The sequence below is a fragment of the Haemorhous mexicanus genome, chromosome 13, assembly GCF_027477595.1.
Source record: "Haemorhous mexicanus isolate bHaeMex1 chromosome 13, bHaeMex1.pri, whole genome shotgun sequence".
NCBI lineage: Eukaryota > Metazoa > Chordata > Aves > Passeriformes > Fringillidae > Haemorhous > Haemorhous mexicanus.
The window spans coordinates 3,084,883-3,110,471 of NC_082353.1; the positions used below are offsets into that span (position 1 = coordinate 3,084,883).

General features: G+C 41.7%; 1 protein-coding gene across 1 annotated transcript; it reads right to left on the reverse strand.

The window, feature by feature from the left end:
- Positions 1–987: 987 nt before the first annotated feature.
- Positions 988–23,089, reverse strand: TSPAN3 (tetraspanin 3). The gene is made up of 7 exons (XM_059857904.1): positions 22,931–23,089; positions 11,837–12,028; positions 10,705–10,779; positions 7,071–7,172; positions 6,596–6,748; positions 6,253–6,336; positions 988–1,940 (listed from the first exon to the last, which is right to left on the reverse strand). The coding sequence occupies exons 1-7, from the start codon at positions 22,991–22,993 to the stop codon at positions 1,848–1,850; spliced, it is 762 nt and encodes a 253-aa protein (XP_059713887.1). The 5' UTR covers positions 22,994–23,089; the 3' UTR covers positions 988–1,847.
- Between the last annotated feature and the right edge of the window lie 2,500 nt (positions 23,090–25,589).

Genomic DNA, 25,589 nt, shown 5'->3' on the forward strand with positions numbered 1-25,589 from the left:
AGCCCTGTTATCTCCCCCAGGCTATCCTCATTTCAAAGGGGCATATGCAGGCTGTGACTGTGGAGTTTCTTTCTGCCTTGCAGCTGCTAAGAGCCAACCACCTTTTAAAGCATCCTTAGCCTTACTTTGTGCAGCACAGGTCTGTCATACAACCTCTCCACACTGATTTTCACAAGCCAGGGTCATCTCAATCTTATTAGTTCTGTATTTATAATCTGCAATACAATATGAAGATAATGAAATGCAGTGGGCAGGCTTGCTGCCACATCTGGGAAACGTGATGCCACAGTCTGGAGGTCTCTGGGTCGAGCCACATGCTGTACTAAGAATGAAAATCCAAGTCCCAAGGGAGTACCATTTGAAACCCGCCTTTAGAAGTTAACAGAATTCCACAGGTACACTTCTACAGCAGTGTACAGCACTGAGAAAAATCCCCCAATAAACCACACTGGCCTCAAGAGTGCATACACATTAGAATTTTCTTTTTCTGAGTGATGTTTCTTCAGTTTCTTGAGAATTATCTTGAAGTCAGTTTAGCTGAGCATGTCTGCTTTGTACATAAGCAACTGGTAAAAATTCTGAGCATTCCTGGCTTCTGCAAAGGAGGAAGAACCTGAAGACACTGAAAGTAGGGCAGTGACTAAGTAACTGAATAATGCAAGACACACTAAAACATAATCAACATACAGGAGTTACAGCAAAGCTATTCATTACCCACTGTTTGGAGGCAACAGATTCTTCCTTAATTGTGTGCACAAGATGTTAACTTTCATCAAGTTCAGCCAAGTCTGGTGTTCTCTGTTTCGCTGCTATTGTTTCAAATAAAAACAACAAACACACTACAATCAGGTTTCCAGCAAACCATAAATACAGATGTATTGAAGTAAAGCCACCCAAAACTGTTGTTTTCACACAGTTTGTGTATCCAGCACACCCAGACTCCATTGGACCAAACACACTGGAATCTTAAACAGAAAACAAGACATGTTTATAGGGAGGATATACAGAGATTTATTTAATCAGGTTTATTATTTACAGTTGAGATCACTTTCACAAACTACTTTGCTACTCTACATGGCTACATTGTTTCCAAACCAACTGAAGGTCTACAGTCTAACAGTTCACTCAACACATAAAACGCTCTTCATAGAAAAATGAAATATTTCATTATAGAACAGTAGTGCATACATTATACTCCTGAAAAGCCAGCTTGTATTTTAAACCACTAATGTTTGAAAGACTGGATCTCTGAAGGTCAAAATTGCAGTCACATAATCCTAAAATTGGTTAGTTTTTTTTTTCCCTACAATTTCTTTATATATAAAGTGTACTGGACTTAAGAGATTTTTTTTCTTTTTTAAAAGTGACACTGGTGAAGGGCAAGATTAAAACAATTTTTCTTCTCAAATTAAATACAGCTGGCTTCCTTTGTACAACTTTGGCCAGAAAAGTTCCATGTAGTGAAGGTTTAAGACTTCCTCTCTCTATATATGCAAGAATCAGCCAGTTAATGCTTAGAGGTAATCTACCAAAGTAGGCACACATCCTTTGACTTTCATATCAACCAAATTACACTTAACTTGCAAATGGTTCTGAAATTAGAAAGTTTACTAGCAGACTAAAACATTTAGATACATGAATAGCTGGCTAAAACAGTGAAAGTCACAGGTAATTCTATGGGTTGTGTAAAGCTGTTGTTGCCCGTCACCAGTGCACAGTGAGGCTGCCCTCAGGTCTGAAAGGTGTGCTTGGGCTAAGCTGGGGGCAAGGAAGCTATGGAAGTAAACCTGGCCCGTTCACCTTCCAGGGAAGTGGGGGAAGATTGAACTGCACGTTGGAATTCTCTTCTAGGCATAGGTTCCACCAGCAATGAGCAGCTCGTAGGCAGGATCCCGACTCCTCCTACATAGAACTATACAGGCACACAACATGCCCAGAAGCTGGGGAGAAAAAACAGAGAACAAGCTTGAGAACAAGGGAGAGGCTTCCAGAGACTCAGCCTCAGCACAGACTGCCAGCATGCTTCAAGACTGGAACTAACCAATGGGACCAAACTACCCTTCCTGAAAGAGCCTCCGCTCCTGCTGTGAACTCCCAGGGTCACAAACTTCAGCCTCATTTTCTTACAAGTTTACCCTGGACATCTAAAACAAGACTTTTTTTTTTTGGTCAGCCACTTGTATTCTGCCTCAGGAATTCAGATTCAGATGGAAGAAACTCCTAATGTTTTTTAAGGAAAGGTACAGATATTTTTTTAGATACCGTATCTGGTATGGAAAATTCAAGTGCAACTCAAATGCATCAGCTTATCTGCTATGAAGGGAATGGGCTTTTGAAAGAGATTTCCTAGAACTCTCTCTGTGAACATGTCATATTAGAAAGCTTAAATCTAAGGCAAAACATTCACTTCTAGGCATGTTAAAATTCAGAGTACCACAACTGTGCTGGCACGCTTACCATGATTTAGGGTATGATCACCCTGTGTCCACTTACAAGACCTAAACCATGTGAATAATCAGGGATACAGAGCATGGTATTTTAAAGAAGCTGCATGCTTACTGAAGGTAGAATAAGACTGTACCAACTAAAAAATAGCAGGTATAGTGCTGGTGGTTTACAATAGTGTTGGTAGTGTTCTGTGGTTTACAATAACTGGCAATAGCTTCTAGTAAAGTGTGAGATTTATTGATTGGGTTGTGTGCATGGAAGTTTATTCACAGATGCAAATACTTCAGGAGGCTCCTGTCCTGTCTCTGGATTATAAAGCACCACTGAAAGCAACTTAATTTCTTAAAAAGGAACCCACTTCAAAAATACACCACAAAAAAAAACCCCTTGGACAGAATGAAATGGGTGAGCAGACAAGTGTAGATTTTTCTCTCTGATAAAGCAAAAGCCCAGTGAAAGTAGTACTGGGACAAAAGGAGAATGACTAACTTTTTAAAAATACAGGCCAATGCAAACATCAGATGTGTAACATGTTTTACAACTAAATGATGGTACACACAATATAGTGTGGTAGATGGCACACACAATATAGCAGACACTCCAGTCTGCTGAAAGACTGAAAACAATGTTTAAAAATCCTAAATCTAAATATGCAGTGGTTAGGAAGAGGCATGATGAAATTCTAGTAGGAGCTTTTAATTTCCTGGAAAGGAACAAGCTGTAAAGATCAAAACTCTTCTTTGTCTGCAGTGCATTATCTGCTTTGGATCTATAGCAGAAACCAGCTCAGGTTTAAAAAGCATATAGACAGTAACACAGGATGGTGCTTCAGCTGTTGTTCAAAACAGCACCTTTCTTCACTCTGGTGGTTCCAGCTCACAGACTGCCTCCTAAATATATTATCATCGAATCATGAAATGGTTTGGGCTGGGACAGACCTTAAGGGCCAGCCAGTCAAGCCCTCCTGCAACAAGCAGGGACACCATCAGGGTGCTCAGGTTCACAGACTTGTGTCAGAGCAAGAGGAAACAAGTCACATGGGAGAATGACTGGTCATGGACACAGCCCGTCTCAGTGAGGAGGGAATATCTACAATTAAACCCACTTCAGTTACACTTGTAAAATGGAGAGTTTATGGGAGCTGCCAGTGGCTACAGAACTGTCAAGAAAGCTCACAGCCTGCAAGTAGAAAAACTTCTCTGCTGTTCAAAGCCAGGATAAAATGAGAAGTGTGATGCAGAGCAACACCTCCTTCAGTCCTTTCCTAGAATTCATTCTAGCCATGTACATCAAATGAATAAAAGTAGATCCAGCACATTTACAGCTATTTGCACAAAGACAACCCTGCTCAATGACTCCCTTGAGATATTTAATTTATACAGTTGTGTGAAATCTCAAACGTTCAGGTACTACAGTAAAATCCCATGCAATTAACTTCTGAGTTACTATTTAAACCATTTATATCCTTTAGGAGGTCTCTGAGCATATTCCTAGAACTCACTATAAACAAAGAAGTGACTCACATACCTCAGTGCTCTCTACAGACATTATTTATTATGTCATTAAAATTGCTAGCACCTCTAAACATTTCAAGGCATCTGAGTCTGTTTCTTTGGTTGCTATTTAATATTGTGAACTGCTATTTTAGACATCTGTGTTGAGGAAGGATCCATGCATCCATCCTCCTCTTCAACAGCATTCAGGGAAGTTTAGACACCTCCTGCATTCAGGAGGTTTGTTTAGTTTTTTATTAATTTTGGTTTTAATTTGCCTGCTAGCAATAACTACATTCTATCTTTCCCCAAACCAATTTTGTACAAAAACTCACTGGCTGTATATACAGGTGCCCTTTGTAAATGACCACCAGCCACAAACAAAAGCTGTGTGTCTGCTCCCTTCAGTTTGCCTCCTATCTATTAATAGTTCTGTGCTGTCACTGTGGCTGGGACCAGGGAGTTATTGCACACTGGAAGATCCCCATGGTAACTGAAACATGAACATACCAAAAATTGCTTCTATGCAGAAAAGACTAAGTTGTTAATAAATTTCAAGCCTTGCAAAAATACTCTTGTCAGTCTTTTAATTTGAAAGCAATTACTGAAGGTTAAATTTGTTGACACTAGGCGATCAGAGGTAATGAACTTTGAACAGCCTCACGGCATAACAAAATAATCTGTTCAGAGGGGACTGTGCAGTCAGCATAGGGAAGACAGCAAAAGTCACAAATGGTAAGAAAAACCATTATAATTCCTCTAAATGTACAGGGTATGACCCAAGTTGCAGCCATGTGCTGAAGTTTACATTCTATCTCCCTTTCACTTAGCCCACAGGCCATTTTGTTGAGAACTGAGCCAAGTACATACTTGAATTCTGTATGGCAAAGACAAAGATGTCAGAACTTCTGTCTCAAATTTCAGGAGATAAATAATAGAACATTTTGAACAGAAGGGTGCAAGCAGCCACACTGCCACTGCAAGCATGTGTCAAACTCTGGGCCAGGGCCAGAAAGGACTCTTAACTGTGCTGCATTTTGGGTCAGGCCTGTTCATCAACCTGCCAACTCCAGAACTAAGAATAAAGCCTCCTCTTGGGATTCTCCTCAGCCAGTTTCATCTGATACACATTTTTTTCCTGACATAAAATTTTGTCAGAGTAACTATGGTTGTGGTAAGACATTAACTTTCAGTACACAAATACATGTCATTGTTGAAGCAGACCAAGTATTGCTTCAACAACTAAAGTTTTAAGGAAGACAATTTAAACAATACCTTCCCGTCAGGAGACTGAGCACAGATCTCACCAAATCTGGAATTCCATAGCTGAAGTAGTCTGGGTCTGAACAGTTCAACATGACTGTATACAGCACTATGAGTACATCCTTGTAACACTGAAGCACAGAGGGAACCCTCTTTTCACAAGACTGTTTGCAAAAGATTATTTACCTTCAAACATACAATCCAGCTCAAAAGCTGCTTTTGAAAACAGAAGTGCTTACATTGTCAGACTTGACAGGTATGTTTTCTGAATTCAAATGCTATTAAGAGCACTAAAGTAACTTTGAAATTAGTTTTTAAGTCTCCTGGGATCCAGCATATGTACTACATTGCTCAGAGACCATAGCATAGGCACAGTCTGAAAATAATGTTAATAATGTGCCAGTTGATGAGCATTCAAAATTTCAATTTTACAAATATGTTTGGGAGACAGTTCTCGTCTTTTTTTTCTTCCTCAAAATTTAACAAACACTAATATACACATTAGATTATTTCCTCAGTTACCTTTTTTTATGACCAGGGTAACTGTAACAAGGCTCATTGGAAGAGTCTGCAGTTTAGAGCCTTTCTGTTCAAGTCCAAAACCCAAGAAATCTTCAAGACACACAGCAAAGCTCAGCTGCACACGAGCAGAGCCCACTATCAAAAACTTTGGCGTATCTCCTAGGTGGTCCTGACATTATTTATACACCATTAACCATAGTTAAGAAAATGTACCTCTAAAACAGCATGAAAAATAAGCTGTTTAAAAGTTAGAAATTAAACACCATGCAAAATCTTTGAGTGTTAAATGCCATCAGAGGATATTTATGACACTTAATACCTAGATAATTAAGTTTTCACGAAATAATTTACCATTTCCATCAGAGTGGATTACTGCATGTAACACTGACTGTTCAGCTCTAACAGAATATGTATCCCATAGCAGTGGGAAGTTCTGTGTTAAAGGGTAATATCTCTATGTGCACTATCTGTACTGCAGGTCAGATCTAATTTGAAAGAAGTAAACAAATAAAGAACATTCTCTTACCTGAATAGCAGCAAATGCTAGGGCTGCCCAGATGACATACATCATGATCTCCTGAAGCTTCTTTACAACCAGAGCCTCACACCCCTGAAACAAGTAGGCTTCTTATGTATCAACCTGGCAACCATATTTAAACACACCAAAAAACCCCAAAAGCATCACAAAGGGCAGAAAGATAATGCTAATACTAAATAAAGTAATTAGATGAAAATTACTCACAGATGAAAAAAGAGGAGAGAGACTATTAACTACATCTACTTTCTGTAAAAGCAAATACACCCAAGATTTGATTTCTCCCAAAGAAAATGAATTGTGGCTGTGTCAGTTCATGATGTGGCTGCCTTACCTCTGAATAAAGGTCCATGGGGCGGGTCAAACTGCCAGTGCAATTGCTGAGGGCTGCTTTGCAACAGCTGAGGGGCACACTGTTGTTTTTAGTTTGTTTGAACCAGACAGTATTCTCCCAGTCTGAATAGTTATGGATCCCACAGCAGCGCAGCTGGAAAATCAGACAGGTAAAGAATTCAATTCTATTGCAATACCAAGAAGACAAGTATATTATGTTCCATTGCAGAAAAATACTTAAGTACTACATATTTGAATACAAGCAGAGATTGAGAGATGGCTAATTATATAAAAATGTACCTCCCCATCAGCAGTACTAGTAATTTTAACAAAAGTTAAGCTATTTGTTGTCCATTCAGCGATTTCCTAGATTTGTCAGAGTGGAGGAAGGACATCTGCACAAGCAGCAGAGCAACAGCATCTGTGTTTTAGGGACAGAAAGGAGTGGAAAAGTGGCCCGTGTGTCGCTGTCTCACCTGCCTCTGTACATAGTCAATAGCACGACTGGCTGCATCGGGGTTGGTGCCGTTGTATCGGTTGTACACTTTCTGAATGCTGTGATCAACTTCATCCTCCACCTAGGAGGGGTAGCAAAGCAGCTGCATTAGCTCACCAGCACAGTAGCACAGGTTAGGTAACATCATTAGCTTCCAGCTACACATTTCAGGAAACCAGGGTAACTCCCCATCATCTGAAATCAGCATAATTCAGTGGTACAGCTTCCTGAAGTTCAACCCTGACTTTTGCTAAGATGTTGCCAGCTTGCAGCTACAGGAGAAGGAAAATCCAGGCAGCTACCTTCCAGATCTTAGGCAAAGTAGCTTTGCACTGTCTCTCAGAAAAGGAACATGCTTTTCCTGTGACACTGTGGAAGAGATTTCATGAAGTTAAGGGCTGTCCATGAGAACATGCACTCACCTCTCTACTTCAAGGTCCCAAACCAAAACCATTATAACCATCTGGGCTAATTCATTCCCCTTGGGACTACAAGGATACCGGGATCAAAAGGTACTAAGTCATGCCACCCGCTCTTCTGGCTGAAGCACAGGTAAATAAACTCTCAAAGATGCCTTCTGGATGACCCTACAGTGACCAGGCTCTCTGTTCAGCCCCAGTCTCCCAGGGCTTCCCAAGGAACCCCAAGGGCAGTACATTGTGTATAGCAACATTACTGCAATAGGTCTTGCACCTACTGTAACTGAGTCAAGATGCTGTCAAGTACATGTGTTAGAAATAGATGCTACTTGAGAACCATCACTTGTCCCCTCTAAAGGCATTCTATGATGCCTGGTTTGGAGGAAATCTTACTAGAACCTTTTCAGTACTGCATTTTACTGTAAACTATTACTAAAATAATACACAGTTTAGTGTAGATAAACATTTGTGCAATTTTAAGATTAGCTCTGATTTGATTTTTTCTATCACATTCAACAGGAATTATGTGCAAGGAATGAGCACTAAGCATGCATATTCTTCAGATTTGCAAGCTACAGTAGGAAGGTCTTGTCAACACATCATTCCTTTAAATACTTCAATGGAAGATTTTTATGCAGCAATAGCACAAGCTGAATTCCACCACCACCCCCTCCTCAAGAATGCTGCCTATTTCAAGATAGGTATGCATAAAAGTCAATTTAGCCTGCACAGACAACTTGTTTCAGACCAGTTTAAAATCAATTGTTTGATGATTTAACTAATTTGATTTACAACTCCAACTCATAACAAAACAGCTGTTCAATTTGTCACATACATTTTAAAACAATTTATTTCAGTGCTTCATGCATAATTTGGCTTGTGGTTCAATCAGGGCAACATTATGCCTGAAAACCATGCAAATTCCATAAGATCCAAACAGAAATCACTAGCTCTAGTTAACTGGCAGGTTCAGTGAAAAATGAAGAGAGTGAACCCCTCCACCCAGAGGAAAAAAAATCTGCAGGTCCTCAAACAACCAAGCTTGTTTAATCCCTACTGGCACTTCCAAGAAGTCTGACTTTTCCAGCTAAGGACCTGTGCTGGAAGCCTCTGCAGCAGCACAGCCATCTCAGCAGGGTCTGGGCATGTTTCACACAGTTCTGAAAGACTCTGAATAGGATCAACACACAGGTTTACAGAGGCATGCTGGAAAATGAAGCAATTTTAAGATCAGTGATGGTATCTTAAGAGAGCACAGTGCCACTTCCTTGAGGCATTATGCCCAATGTTACAACTGCTACAACTTTAATCGTTCCTTCTGTTTGCAAGTTTGTACAGTGAACATGAACTACTTCTAACATGATTCAGGTGCCTTCAGAAAAACCAAAACAAGGCTCCCACAGATGCGTACACACCAGAGCAGAAACAACAGACTAAAATTAACAAAGCATAAAGCTGACTTATTTATCCTGGCAAAAATAATCAGAAGGCTAAGCAGACTTCCCCTCCCAGCTCACTGGTAATAAATTTATTTCTATTTATTTCTGTTGCACTTGAAATGGTAGTTTAAGATGCTAGATACTGCAGGGCACTAGAAAATTGCCATCTTTAACAGAACCTGTCTCTCCTTTCTAAAGATTTAAGGCTCAGTTTTCAAATACTGACTTCCACAAACAGCTTAACATGCTGTTAAAACCACACAACCTTCCTTCTCCTCCCAAGCTCTGGCCCTGCATCACCTAGTGCAGTGAAAACTGCATGAGAGCAAACCAAAAAAAAGAGAAGCAACAGGAACAAGCTGGGCAAGGCAGATCCATGCTTGTATCTGCTGTGAATACTGCTCACTGGAAAAGAGCTAGTCCCTACAAGATGGGAACATGGAAGACACTAAGATGACTACTGCTTAGTCCAGATCAGATCCATGGTAACTCCTGCACATATTAAAGTATTCCTCTGCACGTACTGAAACAGAAGGAAGCCATTCAGATCAACATGTAAGAGCCCACCTCCTACTCCCCTGCAAATGTAGTGCTTTCCTCAGTGGCTTCTAAGTCCTACTTCCACTAAAAACTTAAGAATCCCCAATAATCTCAGTTCACTGCCAAGATACCAGAAATCAAATGCAAAGCATGAGAAAAACATATTCTGAGTTCAAGCATGGCCAGCAGAGCACTTCTGTTGAAGCAGCCTATTCCAAGTGTCATGCACCAGGTCTGTAACACAAACACTCCCAGGTCGTGTGAGCAGCTGCTTACTCCAAGCAGCCTTCCCTGGGGCCCAAGCACAACCACCACTTTTACTTCCAAGCTGTCTCCCCCATTTGTTCCAGGACAGCAGGAGAAAGCAAGGAGGAGAGAATGCTGAACCTGTGTTGTTCACAAAAGGCCAAAGAAAGAGAAATGGCACTGTAGCTCAGCTTGCTGGTAAGATATCCCTTAGTGTCCTACACTGCAAACACGCTCCACATCACAGCTAAAATGCCTTCTCTGGTATTTTTTTCCCCCCAGAATTTAGATATAGACATATCAAAAGCTAGTAAACTGTGCAAGTTAGAAATTTCTTCAAGGTACAATGTGGCATCTCTAATACCACATAATATATTTCTGTCATATATTATGCTGGAAGAAACTTCTAATTTCATTTGTTGCAGTCCTGTTTTTTTAATTCCATTAAACAAACAGTGGGGAAAGTTGTAATTTGTTTAGCTATAATCCCTGTCATCAACATGAGTAATGCTAGAAAGTATACATTACCACATTCAATCTATTTCATTTTATTATTATGCAGCATTGGTTTGCACACCAAAACTCGTGACAACATTGAAGTTACTGCATATCAAAAAAACATGCCCTCCGTTCAAACATTGCATAGCCTCAATCATTCACAAAGTCAAAGCATAAACAAATTAGAAGACCATCTGGAAAACGTAAAGGTATCAATTACTGTGACTCCCTTCTCCTGTTTAACTGATCATTATGTGCTCCAGGTAATCTTTTGCCTACAAGATGGCTCTCTGCATTCATGTTCTAAACTTTAAGGTATTGGTATCACAAATTAATCCACTCAGATGTCTGATTTTAATCCCTTAACAAACACCTATTAACAGTTCTACAGAATTAAACACAGTATAGATTACACTTCTGTATTATGGCCAGAATTCACAACAACACATTAGTGAAACTGAGAAGTTCTTACCTTTGCTCTGTAAATGTATCCAAGAACCACGACCACAACTTCGGTGATAAAAACCAAGAGCAAGATGATCACAAACTGCAAAATACAATCAGAAGTGTTTGTGCAAACAGTTTCATTCATTTGCTTTCATTAATGAAAGGCTCCACATAGATTTTTCTATTTAAAGTTATTTTTGCCGCAAGGTTTTGATTTAACAGATAATTTAATGCAAGCACTTAAATTGACCAAATGAGCCCAGAATTCATTCAAGAAACTTTAGTGTTCACAGCTTCACCAAGTAATAAGAAGCTGCCCAGACAGGCAAGTCCAGCTGTCATTAGTACTGAAAATACCAAACTGCAGGTCTTTAATCAAGTGGTTCTTTCAATTTTCTTTGTTAGATAAATAGGAATGTCTCATCAGAGAGGCTGCCCAGGCAGTTACTTAGAGTGGTAGATGGACTAAGGGAATGTTTCTTCAGATTAAGCTCTGTGACAACTGGAAAAGACAGCAAGCTATGCATTTGTCTTGCTATATTTAAGAGCACTTTTAAAGAAGTCTACACAGCATTCAACAAAAGAAGCCCCAAACCCTCCTGTGGGGACAACTCAAATACAGCCTCTCCTCTTCCCTACCAAGTTTTCAAGCCAAAATCACAGTTCAAATGCTTGGAAACACAGGGCATAAAATACTGCAAACCAAGTGTCCCAAGTAAACCATGAAGAAAATAATCAGGCCTTATGACAACCCTTAGTTAACCCTGATGCAAGATACTTAAAGCAAGAAGGCTCCTGAATCACTTCTCTCCCTCCAATTCATCTTTTCATCCACAATAGATAAAAGTGAGATTTAAAAACTGTTATGACTTAACCATATGGTTTTACAGTTTTTAATGAGATTACCACAGTTCTAAAAAAGGTAAAACTGAGAAGCCTTCTGCTGCTACAACTGATTAATTTAACACCTTTATTCAGAACAGAAAATTGAAATAAGACGTTCCTAAAAAAAAAATTACGCAGATAACTTTTAAGGCCATAAAGAAAAAACTTCAAGTAATATTGTAGGAGTTTATTGTAATATTGTAGGAGTTTCTTAAGAGAGCAGGCAGCCAAGTACACAGCAGGCCAAGAGCCTGCAGGAGCTCTGCACTCACCGTAGCCAGGCCGCAGCGGCTCTCTCGGATGGTGGCGCAGCACCCAATCAGCCCAATAATAAAAAGCAGCGTTCCCACAGCTATGATGATAACAGCTGGAATTAGTGTGTAGACATCTTCAAAGAAGTGATCATAGTCATCATATGTGATGAACACATAGGCTCCCACGTAGCACAGGATGCCTGCTGCTGCCTACAACAGGCACAAAAACATGGTAAGCTCCTTGGAACACCAAGCCCTTCCTTCAGCAAGGCAACAATTATTTCAACAAAACACCATAAAATAGCATTCCTCAGAAATTTTGCCAGTTACTATCTCTGACTTACTGTTACAATAAAATAGATGTACACATTGTGAACTTCAAACTCTAGAGAAAGATGGACTGCTAGAAACAACGGCATTTCTGAAGGGTTCACAGCACTGGAAAAATCTGATTCCAACCAGAAAGCAGGCAGAAACAAATACAAACCACCAACTACTAAAAGGCAGAAGCAACTACCTACAGAAATGTACCATAAACTTGCAAAATCGATGTTCTCAGAAGGATTGTTGTACAAAATGGTCCTTTCTAAACGAACAAAAAGTCAGCTCAAAGCTACTGCAAAATAAGCCCTGTAGGATGAATCTGCAACTATACAGATTTAAACAGTAAGACACAGCTCTCACATCCATCTGCCACGACCTTGCCTCCCTTACAGTCACAAGGATCCCAACACATCAATACCTTCACTATCTTTAAGCTGAGCAGAGCTAGTGAAAGAGACAACTGTTGCTTGAAGAGCCAAATAACACACATTTATTTTTAAATACAAGGGCCTTATCAGTTTGTGCTTTACAAATGTCTTTCCTAACGGCCCTCAGACTTGCTGCAGAACAAAATATCAAGTGGCAGTGATGGACAATATAATCTGGATGTTTCATGCCAGGCTTTTCCAACGTCCCAGTACAAGGCTGAGCTAAAACAATGCACCCAGAAGATGCAATGGCTAGGCTATGACCTGGGGAATTTCATTCTGCTGTGAAGGGGGTGTCCTTATTACAAGCCAATCCATACCCTGGACACCAGAGCTCTCTCAACTGGAAGGTGACACACTGCAGCTGCAGTCTGAGGGAGAACACTGCAGGCTGCCTCCAGCCAATGCTCCCATCACTGGCCTCACAAGCACCCCCTCCCTGCCAGTGAAGAGGAGGGCAGACACACATACAGCAGCTTCCAGTAGCTGTAATACTGCCAGGCTGGATTGTGCTGGTGTACAATCAGAGACTCACTCCATACTTCAGTCTAGGAGACATCATTTAGCCCAGCTGCCTGCACAAAGCAGGCTCGACAATGAATTCAGATCAGATTGCTCAAGACTTTGTCACAAGTCTTGGAACCCTCCTTGGGAAGCCTGTTCAGTGTGGCACAGAACAAGACAAGCCACAAAACAAAAGGTATCCAGGATTTCAGCCCTGGCTACCACTACATACTAGATGTACTGCAACATTACTGCAACTCATTACTGCACACAACCACTACCAGAACATTACTTTATGTATGGAATATTCCCTGCTGCACTTTGCTACAGAAACACTATGTCAAAGAAAAAGATATTAAGAGCCAGCTCAAAAGTATCATCATCTGCATGGATTTGAGCAATACATTTGACCTCCCCACCTCTCCTTCTGCAGCAGAATTGTATACTCTGCAGGAATCTTAAAGGCACCCAGGAGGCTCACATTCATCCAATAAAAGGTGCTATGTACATATAAGGAGAGAGAAAACTGAAAATTCAGTAACAAAGACCAAGAGCAAGGCATCTTTTCCAGACAGGAATGAACAAGCTATTGCAGAATCACCCCCTTGCACAGAAGATGTTGAAATGCAAATCCATCTGTACAAACCCTGCCATATTAGGTACAACACAGCAAAATGCAGACACGCACTTTCTGTATACAAAGCAAAGACTCAAAGTAGTGTCACTGAACAATGGAATTACATTAACTGTTGCCTAGCAATGAAGCCTGTGAATGGCAGGCCAGTGATGTAATCCCCTATTTCTAAGAACTGAAATGCTTGAGAGAAATATGGTATGTTACAAGGTAGCTGATGAAAACCCACAGCTGTGGTTGGCATCAGGCAAAGAATATATACCACAAAGCTGAAATCAAAGCCATTTGTGAACTCCTTTGTCCTTCTTTTGTTGTAATTTAATTGGCTTCCTCTTTGTTTAAGAAGAATCTGGATCATAAACACAGATTTATGATAAGCATAAGCACGTGCTTTTGAAGAATGTATTTGAAGAAAAAGGAGTTTAGCCTTAAAAAAAAAAAAATCAAATCTGTCTACAGGTGTTATCTTTCCTTCCCTCCTTCAAGAAGCACATGCATTTTAAGAAACATTGTTTTTGCAGCCTTTAGACAGATTAAAAGCTGCCTGGTTTGAATACTTCATTAAATCCCTTCCACACATGGTAGAAGAATGACTAATCACCCATGACAGCACTGGGCCTTAGGTTTTACTTCTGAACAATGTCAAGGAACTGGTGTTTCTGAAACAGACACTGCCTCTGAGATAAAGTGACCATGCTCCTCAGTTACTGCTGCTACCTCTTCAACAAGCCATCTGCAGGGGGGAAGGTCCTGAGAGCAGAGGTACCTGCTGGAGCTTGTACATGGTTTAAAAGCCATGAAGATTAAAACTCCTTCCCCACGGATCACAGCTGAGCACTGTTTTTGAACAGGTGCAGGACTTAGTCTGTCACAGAACAATGAAAACAGCAACACTACCACGTTACTTTATGCACAACCAAGTTTGAGATGACCTCCCTTTTCCCTTCACATCACAACCATGGGACTGTTTATTTCAGCCTGCTCTACCCCAGCAAGGGGGAGATCTCAAATGTTTTAGCTGGGATGAGCAAAGTGCTTTTGAAGCAATCCTTTTTGCTCACCTTTTGATGAATTTCTCTTACTACCTTCTGGCTGGCATCACTGGAGTGTGCACCTTAGGAGTGTGTAAGAGGAGTGACTTTGAGTGAAACTAAGGCAGAAAACAAGTACAGTTCCTGTGCTGACTGCTCAGAGGTGTTCACTCAATGGGACTGCACAGGCCCCAGGTCCCTCCCTCTTCAGAGCTCAGCAGCACCAACATGAGGTCTCAGCACACAGTACAGCGTCACCCACTGATATAAATAACATATCAACACTGTGACAAGACAGTTTCAACCACATGAAGTGTGCAGTTTATGTTGACCAGGGCTGCACCAGTTAAATGCACATTAATAACCTGTTGCAAACCAAGTAGAAAGTTGAATACATGTGTTTTTTTTAAGAAAAAAAACCCAAACTGACTGTCCCCCACCTAAAACCAAACAACCCACCCCAAACCACCCAAAATAGTACCATGTGTTTAAACCATCCATCTCAAAATAGGAATCATCTAAGGAACCCAAAGTCTGTATAGACACGAGGGCAACTTTAAAAAAAAAAAAAAATCAAATAATCTAGATCTCAATGCTTACCATCCTGCAGAGTAAATAGAAAATCTGCAAAGTTCGACCTTGCTCAAGTCAAAGACAAATTAATATAAAGCTACTGTGTTTACAATCATGTATTTCCTATCATTAAATGGAAGCCAAATATATGAACTGCACCCAGTTCAAACAAGTCTTTGATAAACAGGCCTTGAAGGAAGAATTCTCCAACTTAATCTGCTCAGTGCTCTGAATAGATGGCAGCATTTCCTGAATCTGTGCCAGGTAACATGCACGCTCTAGGGACATGACTGGTTATTCAGCATTCACACATCCTCTTACAGCTGTCTGCATCTAACGCATGGTTCTGAGCCTCAAGCAGCCCACTCTTATTTTAGGATGAATTAACCTTTAAAAACACTGATATAAAAGCACAGTCAATGAACACAGCTCACTGCAAAAGGCTTGAACAATTCAACATCCTTTTCATCAGAAGCAAGTTCCACAGACACGTAGACCTCTCGCAGTTCAGAAAAGGATTGATTTTACTGCTTTGGTTGGAACCTCTACGGAGTTATTAAAAGCTCAACAATTATGCACAGAACTGGAGGGAAAACTGGAAGAGCCTATGACATAATGATAAGCATCACTCCCATTCTGGGCAAGCTCTGTTAAAAATGGAGGTTCTTTGAGCAGTCTTTGGGCTGCTGTGACACAGCCTCTTAAGCTCATGGCTACTTCACAAAGCCAGCTTTCACCTCCCACAAGCCCTGAGGTGTACAAGGCTGTACACTGGCCATCTACACCTTGAAGCAGTTTCAGGGGTTTAGTTTGCTTGTTTGTTTTCCAAGTAGGCTGCAAGCGCACACCAAGAACTGTTTTCATGTTTTCAGTAACGCTCACACGCTGCAGCAGTTTGAAAGCCAGAATTGTGGCTACCTAAGATGATGAGTGTAAGATATTTAAACTTGTTCCACTGATCATTTATTTATCAGCCATGGGCACTGCAGCTTCATTTACAAGAAATTCTTCCTTACACTACACCCTAATAATGTTACTGCCAGAGAGATCTGACCAACACTACTTACATGTTCATACTTTTACTCTTCACCTTGCTAATGGAATTTTCTTCACTTTGGGACCCTAACAGAACACAGCAGAAGTTCTGAATTTCTTTTGTGGTACTGTTTCAATTAACTCTGCCAAAGAATGGTATTTGTCCCTTTAGAATCTATGCTTTAGTCACTGTTTTAAGAAAAACACATACTCTCTGAACAAGAAAATGAAGGTAGCAGCAAAGTACTGCACCTTAGGAGAAAACACACCTGATATTCAAGGTGTGAATGCTCCTCTTAGACAAGAGGGGTATTTCACATTTTTGGTAAGAACACCTTCTTTTAAATTCCTACTGCTGCCAACTTTGCCATTGCTGATTGGGAAATGCTGATAGCACACAGACACCACTCCAAACCAATTATTCATTTCACGATGGAAATACCTTTCAAGCATGGGATTGTTAACTGCACCCATTGATATATTCTGACAGACCATCTACATCATCTTTGATAAAAAGAATCTAAGGATAAAGTAAGAAAAAAAGCCTTCTACACTAACAATCCTCAGCTTTTCTGCCTGGATCCTCTCCTAGGACAATTTTCCCAACATGTCTATTGCTTTCCTCATGTTAAATGTGAATGTATCTTTGTTCTCACTGCCCTTCTAACATGTTTTTAAAAAAAACCAAAGCACATGTCTACTCCAGGGCAGATTTTTGAGAGTCTACAGTTATATCAGTTTTATCCTTCCTAATGCTTGCTATTGTCTATGCATACCAACTCCTGAACACTTCCTACCCACAAGCAGGAACACTGGTATTGTGGTCTGCTTCCAGATTTATGGGCTTCTTAGAACAGTACCTGAATACGTGGGGTTTTTTCCACATTTCTCCATTATTTGACTTCAAGGGTATTCCTGACATTTTTGGTTCTTTCCAACACTAGAGTACTCATAGCTGATTACTGTCATAAAAAGAAGGGGATGACAAAAATTTTTAAGTCTTCCTTTTAGCTTTGTTCTTCAAAATTTATTTCCTTAACCTCAGAGGCCCAACAGGATCTCTCTGGGGTTTATTTCTCTTACAGTCTTTTCAGCACGTCACTGCTGTGTATCTCTCTCTCTCCACTCCCCTGCCAAACAAACCCACACCCATACTTGATATTTCCTCTGGTTCCTGAAATTGATGCACAACCAGTTTAGAACCCAATGGTTTCCTGACACTCTTATCTTTGTTCTCAACAGTAGTAATTTAACTTGAACACTGAGCTCTAACTGTCTTACAAAATCTTTTGGGAGAAGAAAGACAGCCATTCCATTCAGTTCTGTAACACAGTTAAAACTATCTTAAAGGCTTAGAAAACAAGCCAGCCCTGTAAAATTCAAGCAAGCCAGACTGCTCTGTCTGTCCAGTCCACATTCAATTCTGCAACACGGTGCCCAAACCCCTCACATTCCAGGGCTTTTCAGGCTAAAGCAAAAGGCTGAGCTAGGCTGCTTTTGCATTCAGCATTACATATTCCAAGTGCCACTAACTGCAAGATGTGGAGCATCTGAGTATTCTGCCTCTTCAGAAGCCAAGGTAACAATACACCCATTCTTTTACACCTATTTAGTCACCAGGGCTGTAACCTGAGCTGGTGCTCCACTGTTCCCAGGTTCCTTGGTCTGCAGGAGAACAATGATGATCACTCAGTGCTTCAAAGTTCATCAGGTAAAGTGATACTACAATTTCCTTGTACTATTCAAAGGTATCACATTCAGCTTTGCAACTTGGTTTTGTTAGGTATTAGACCTTTTCAGCTCGAGTCCAGATGCCAAAAATCCCAGGCAAAGACCTGAAACTCATCCTGTAAGGAAACATGAATGACACTACCATGCTACTCAAAAGCAAATCAAAGTATTTATTACTAAAATTCAGGACCTGGCCCATGTTTGCTACCTGAAAATTCATATTCAAATATTGTAAGAAAAATTACTCAGAGGGCACAACACTTAAATCTTTATTTTTAAATTAAATCCTCACTTTTTAAAAGAACTTATTTTTTTAATGCATAGGATTCCAAACCATTATACAATCCTGAAGATACACTCTCTTCACACTACCATAGTGGCAGAAGCAGAAAATGTTACATTTTCACATCCAGAAGCAATTGTCTTTCAAGACAAAAGGGCTTTGGACAACTAATCCCTGCAAAGTTACCTTTTGGATTATCCATCAATTAGAGTCTTTGATCAGCAAAGAACTCTCAAGAAATTTGGTCAGAAGTCCAGAGCAGATACTATTTTCAAGCTCACAATAAACTGGAGAAATTAGTGGGCTTATTGCTATGTGTAAGAGAAAGTGAACTCCAATCTTCCTTTCTACTACTAAATTTGAATGAATTTTCCCATTGCTCCATTTTACATGTTTTTCCCTACCAGAAATCCCTAAACATGTTACATACACATTGACTGCTGCAGCTCCTCTAAGAAAATCCTCCATTTTCCCACACTCTGGCCACTGCATTGTGGTGAGCACAGATCTAGAAAGTATTTGTGCCCTACAATTTCTCTAAACAATCATACCAAGAATGTTTTAGAACAGCTTAGTCAAATGAACTGTCAAAGCAATGATTTCAAGCCAGCTAAATACTACAAGAACAACGTAAACAGTTTAGAACTACTGAGTTGCAAGTATTGTGGAAGCAGAGCCAATTCCTTTTCTCAAGAAGGACACAGAGGTGAAAGATAAAAACCTCAGCAAGCACAGGATATCTGGCACTATTTTAGCAGAGCAGGCTGTCAAAGCACACAGATTCCTTGGGAATATAAAATAGATTCCCTTTTCTGAAGCAAGAGCACATGGAACTCTGAATATTTTATCATTTTCTCCCATGAACTAAACTAAGACTGAAAACACTTCCTTAGTATTTTTGTCTTCATCTCTTCTTCACACTGGTTTCAACTGAATTATGCAAGTCACACCATGAAGCCTTAAATTAAGGGCACACAAATAAACACATTTGACAGCAGTCTTTAGGTATTTGTTCTAGGTAAATATATTTCTTCCTCTTTCAAAATTATGCAGACCTTAAACTTAGGAGGTGTCCTGAAGAACATGCTTTTCTCAAATACCTTACTATAATTTTTTTTTTTTTTTGCAATTAGTTGTTATCAACATTTCATCAAGGTAACAAAAAAATCTTGCTGATTAGGAAGATATATGTACTAGAAGTTACATTACTTTACTTCTAAGCTGTATTGTCTCTCTTACCACAATTACTTCCTATGCAATACCCTTCCTCAAAGGGCTCAGCATCCCCTAAATGAAGTCACCAGCTGAACAAATAAATCTTGGGCAAACTTAAGGTGAAGGTCAGCTGAAGGACTGGCTTTCCTTAGCCATTAATCATATCTACCCAAAAATTAACTCCTAGCAATGAGACACTAAGAAACTATTAATCAGTCAGTACTCCCTGGTCTAAGGAAGGCAAATTTTACCTGATCCTTCACATCAATGCATTTCATGGTCAAGTATTTTTGGCCTTCAGCACTCTGACAATCGCCCAAAACTCAAGCACGTGTTCCACACAAAATTTACACTCTGCTACTCTTTATGACTACAGTCATGATACTGTTTTCTTACAGAACTGGATTTTAAAGACCACATGGGCACCTACTGAAGATGCACTTAATGCTCAACACCCCTGCAAATACAACTCAGCTGAACTGTCAAAATACCACACCAAAAATGTGGGAAGGTGAGTAAGGTCCATTCAGCTTTCTGCATGATAAACTAGGACCTGCCTGCTTTTAGACAGCTTCCACAGCCTCTTTTCTTTAAGAAACAAAAATCCTGCAGTATTACCAACATGTAGGGAAGTACAGTTAATGTAAGAACTTTACACAGTAGAAAGATGCTTTCACAAGACAAATGACTTTTTATAGTGTCAACAAAAATTTATTAAGTAGCCCAAGACTCTTCAAAGTGAGATGAACTTGGAGAATTGCAATCAGTAGCTGTAGGTGGCAAGTCAGCAAGGTCTGATCTGCTACTTTCAGACTTGAAAAAAATTTGTAAAAGTTAGAACCAAGACTTCAAAGTATAACAAGCATATCTCTATTTCTTCACAGCACTGATACTTTTGTAAACATCTCAGTCATAAGACAGATATAAAATCTCTCTGAACATTCACATCCTCCCACAAGTAAGAGACCCACGAGATGAGGGGGGAAGTTATTATCCACGGTGTAGTCAAAACGTGCTATTCCCACAGGTGGCCAAGAAGATAGTGATAACACACAAGACTAGTATATGAAACCTTAAAGAGAGAGAGTAACTTTACAACTAAAGGAGATTTACAACTAAAGGAGCAACTAAAGGAGATTTCATAGTTACTTGACCAATTCTAGGCCTTTGTCTACTGCCAAGTCTCGGGAAATCCCAATGATGTAATTATCAACCTCGGAACCACAGCACGACAAGCACAAGATTTCTGTAACAGCACAGAAGCACTTACATTGCCCACCAGAAGAGCACCAAACGTTAACATACACTGCTCAGAGAGCAAATGAGCTATTGACTCTACTTCGTGAAAGAAAGGAACACCACTGCTTTCTGTAACTCACTTTCAGAAAGCCTGCCTCATTCTACGTGCAGCTGATGAGCTGCAAGGTTGTTCCAACACAAGCAACCCAGTCACTGATCTGCCAAAAAGCTATCAGCACATGGAGGTGGTTTACAGAGCACAAGATTGATGACATTTTAATTTGACGTGAAGTACATCTTATCTAAATACAGTCTGCCCATTTTAAATTAACTCTAGTTTGTCTCAAAAGTAACCAAAAATTGTAAAAGTACAAAGTTCAGCATTACACAAAATACCTTTGACCCCACCACTGTATGAGATGAATAACTGCAAACTCCAACATGCAGCTAAATGACTAAATGCAAGCAGACAAGGAACAATGCCTATCACTAAGCTTCTGGAGCACAGGAGAAACTGCACACGGAACTTGTGCTCGTTTACTCCAAACAGAGCCTCGTTTATATCAGCAACTACAGAAAAAAAAATCTGCTTCAAGGTGCCATCAAGAAGGCAACCCAAAAAACTGTGTCCAGTCAAAAACTTTTAGGTATGATGTAGGAGTCGTTGAAGAGCTTTTAAAATGCCACTTGCAAGTATGCATGAAACAAACAGCCACACCCAACAAAGCAGATTCCAACCTTACTGCTGCACTAAGACTGATGTCACTACTTTAAAGATAAAGAAAGGAACCTGTGTACCTCAGCCAGCATTACAAACTTCTAATCTGCACCACTTAAGGCCAAATATGCCTCACCTTCCCTGCTGCTCTCCCAGAAGAGCTGTATAGGCAAGTGCCGGTAAGAATGCACAGATATGCACTTTCCCTGACCGTGATTCATTCCCAAGCACCCTTAAGGAGCATTCCTTTGTAAAAATTCAGACAAGAACAGTCAGCCTGTAACACTAGTAAGATTTCCTATGACTTTCAACAGTAAATGAAGCAGTTATAAATAGCAACACTTTTGTGGTCCAACAGCTTGTTACCCACTATGACGTTTTCGAAGATGTAATCTCTGGACAGTTGGGACAACAGATACTCTGTTCCTGGAGCTGGGATTAAAGCAGGAAAAATGCAGTACCTAAATGCATAAAGGGAATTCTTAAAATTCTACAAACAATTCTTAATTATGATTTGAGAGTTACACTGTTCTGACAAGCCAATTATTACAGAGAATACAACGCCAAGCTCGAGCCTGTACTTCCAGCCTGAAAAAGGTCATTTACAGCAACCTACTGCCCCTCTTTTGTCTTACTGTCACTGTAGCCGTGGGAAGTTTCAGCGATGCATACACACTACAATGCTACCGTGGCCAGTGGAATACGTGAAGCATAAACACATACAGAGCTAAGTGCTGATTTTGTGTTACAGCCCCAGAAGAGATCGGTGCCCACAGAGAGCGCTCGGGATGTCCCGCCGCGGACAGCCCAACCCGAGATGGCCCAAAGAGGGCTGCAAAAACCAAACTGGCTACACAAATTAAACTGCCAGAGACCTGAGAAGCTCCATAATGCAAGAGAGGAAAAGCTGCACGGGCTTACACAACAGCCTCTACCCCAAGATCCCTAATGCTCGTTAAACCTTCAAGGCCAGGTTCAGCTCCCCCCAGGCTGGAGCTCGGGAGAGGGACTGCGAGGGAAGGGACGGCGAGGGAAGGGACGGCGAGGGAAGGGACGGCGAGGGAAGGGACGGCGAGGGAAGGGACGGCGAGGGAAGGGACGGCGAGGGAAGGGACGGCGAGGGAAGGGACGGCGAGGGAAGGGACGGCGAGGGAAGGGACGGCGAGGGAAGGGACGGCGAGGGAAGGGACTGCGCCCAGCACCCAACCCCACAGCCCGCGAAGGGGCTCGGAACGCCCGTTAAACATAGAGAGCTTAAATACGAACGGAACCCGCGCGGGCCGGTGGGGGGGAGGGAGGGCTCCCGGCTCCTGAGCGAGGCCCGCAGCGCTCTCGGGGCCAGGCTCCGACCTGGAACCCCGGAGCCGCCGTCTCTCGCGAGGCGCGGCCGGACTCACCCAGAAGATAAGGTTGAGGAAGACGAGGACGGTCTTGGAGGAGGTGATGCCGCACTGCCCCATGGCGCCGCAGAGCCCCGGCCCGGCCCCGCGTCCCCTCAGCGCCGCCGCACGTGACCGCCCGGCCGCGCGGGCAGCCTAAGATGGCGGCCGCTCGCGTCACGTGGCGCGAGGGGGCGGAGGCACCTAAGATGGCGAACCGCTCCCCCTTAAAGCGGTCCCGCCCGCCGAGGGCGCCGCCTGGGCAGCCCCGATGGCGGGTTACTGTGAGGGGGCGGTCCGTGCTGTCCTCCAGCCTCGGAACCCAGGCAGCAGAGTGTAACAAACACGGCCTCTGCTTCTCGTTCAGAACTTGAAGCGATAATTTTCCGGTTACCTTACAGTCCTAAAACAGGTGGCAAAGAACTCTGAATATCCGCATCCTCCGTCAAAAAGCTGCACCGTGAAGCCGGTGACATCCTCTGGAGACCTTGGGCTCCTGAGGGAGATGAGAGGCCCGATTGCCGCCTGAGGGGAGGTTTGATGGCCGGCCTGAGCCCTCAGGGGCCGTGAGGGCAGGAGAGCTGGGCGGCGGGCTGGGAGGGCAGGTATGCTATGAGGGGAACACCCGGCCTTTTACAGCCTTTCTTGTAAGCGCCTTTGGGCGTTTGTCTAGTGTGGAGAAGGAAAGTCCCAGTAAAGTAAAAGACTGTGACTCAGAACCTCACAAAGTGTCAGGGGAATGCGGGCGGTGGTAATTGTTGGGTGCTTTGGACGCATCCAAAGAGGGCGGCATTTTCCAGCGAAGAACAAAGGAAAAGTAAGTTAAGGAATTAAAGATGTGCATGGTTTCCAGAAGCGATAACACCAATCCAGGATTTGCTGCCCAATTTATTCATAAAGTTTATTTTAGCACGGCCAGGATCCAGCCCTTCATTTTAAGGGCCTTTTTTTTCTGTCTCACTAATCAAACCAAACCCTTCCTCCCCTCTTCCTTCATATCCTCCTCCTCCATCTTCCTCTTCCTCTCTTTCTCCTCTGTAATCCCCATTTCTTTTCCTAGAAATGCCTGTCGTTCCTGGGCTGCTCCCCCGTGTATGGTGAGCTTGTTCTTGGTCCTTTCCTGCAGATTTGCTTCTCAGGTGGAAAGAAATCTACCCATGGTATTGAAGGCCTTAACATTTTAGCAATTGGTCTTGTAAAGGCAGACAAGTAACAATCAGTTCTATTGCACTGTTCCGTTTCCATGGTAGCAAAGTTAGTTCATTTTCCTCCTACAGTTTGGGAAGTTATATCCAGACCCAGTTCTGGATACCATGGAGATAGATACTAAGTCTTTTTTCAGCTTTCATTTCAAGTCCTTATATGTTCATGGATGAAACTTCCCGATCTTGCAAGTGTTATCAGACCATTTTCTGACACTAAAAATGAATTTATATACCCAGAAGATATGCTAAAAGTTGGTTGCACAATTAATGAGGTTTTGCACTGAATTTATGGCTTTTAGGATGTGATTGTCTTCTAGTTTCTGCTTTTTATGTGCTGTTTGTATGTGCTTTATATTACAATCCTGTGACATATGGTATTTTTAAAAGCCTATATAGATGATACTATCAAAAAGCCATTAAAAGCTGATAGAAAGAAAGCCTTTTAAAGAGCAATTTGATAGGGAAAGGATCAATGATATTTAAAAACTCACAGAAAGATTGTAGTACAATGCTGTAATACGATTTCAACGTTGAAATTAACAGTCTTATCAGATTTTCTGTATTAATTCCCTTGACTTCACAGGTAGAGAAAAATAGATTAGATAGATATATCTTAGATAAATTTTTATAGATTCATAGGAACTGGTGTTCAGTAGAGACTCTTGGGTTCCTTTTTTGCATTTGACATTGAGAGCTGGCAAGGAGGGCCAGGACTTTGTGCCTGGGGGGGAGCCAAGGGGCTGTGGTGGGGCTGCAGGTTTCTGCATCCAGGGAGCACCAGGGACTCGTGGGGAGACTGCAGTGCCTTGAGCTGGACAGGGTTTGTGTGGGCTGGACTCACACTGCCTGAAAGATAAATGCCAAGTGTTCCTCTAAGCATGGCTCCTGAAAAACACATAAATACAGCAGTGCCTGGCACTCTTCTTTGCAGTGCTGCCTTGCTGCTCTCATGCATGGAGTGTTGCCTGCTGGTGGGTGCCAGGGTGGGGTCTTTGCAGCCTCCTGTGCAGGGAAATACTCTTAGTTCTTTGGAGAACACATGCAAAACGTTTGGGTATTGTCAGTCTGAGACTTCAAATCCACGGGCTCTGTCTGGGATAAGTGTGGGCCTGTGCTGGCATCTCGTGCCAAGCGTGGCACACCAGCCAAGTGACATTTAGGGGGAAAATGGGGTGAATAGTAAGATGCTATCAGAAATTAGCCCCTCCTCCATACATGGGAATGTAGGCAGGGAATTCTAGCTCTCTGCAGAGAGGAGGAAGGGTGGATGGCTTGCTGAAGTGAGGTGGGGCAAGGCAATTCCCAGGAGAGCAGGCAGCAAAGCTTGCTGGAAAGCAGGTTGGAACAAGCACTGTGAACACTGGCTGCAGTTTCAGTATCTGGCTTAACTGAGTTGGATTGAACTGTCTCCAGCACAGCTTTGCTGCTTAGATCTCCACCTTTCTTGATGTGGACAGGTAGCTTGACTGCCA

Excerpts from the sequence above, each read along its gene's own strand:
- TSPAN3 (XM_059857904.1), bottom strand. The coding sequence starts at position 22,993 with ATGGGGCAGTGCGGCATCACCTCCTCCAAGACCGTCCTCGTCTTCCTC. Across the intron at positions 6,749-7,070 it reads TTGACTATGTACAGAGGCAG|CTGCGCTGCTGTGGGATCCA; the intron begins GTGAGACAGCGA and ends CTGATTTTCCAG. Across the intron at positions 1,941-6,252 it reads TAGCATTTGCTGCTATTCAG|CTTCTGGGCATGTTGTGTGC; the intron begins GTAAGAGAATGT and ends TTTTCTCCCCAG.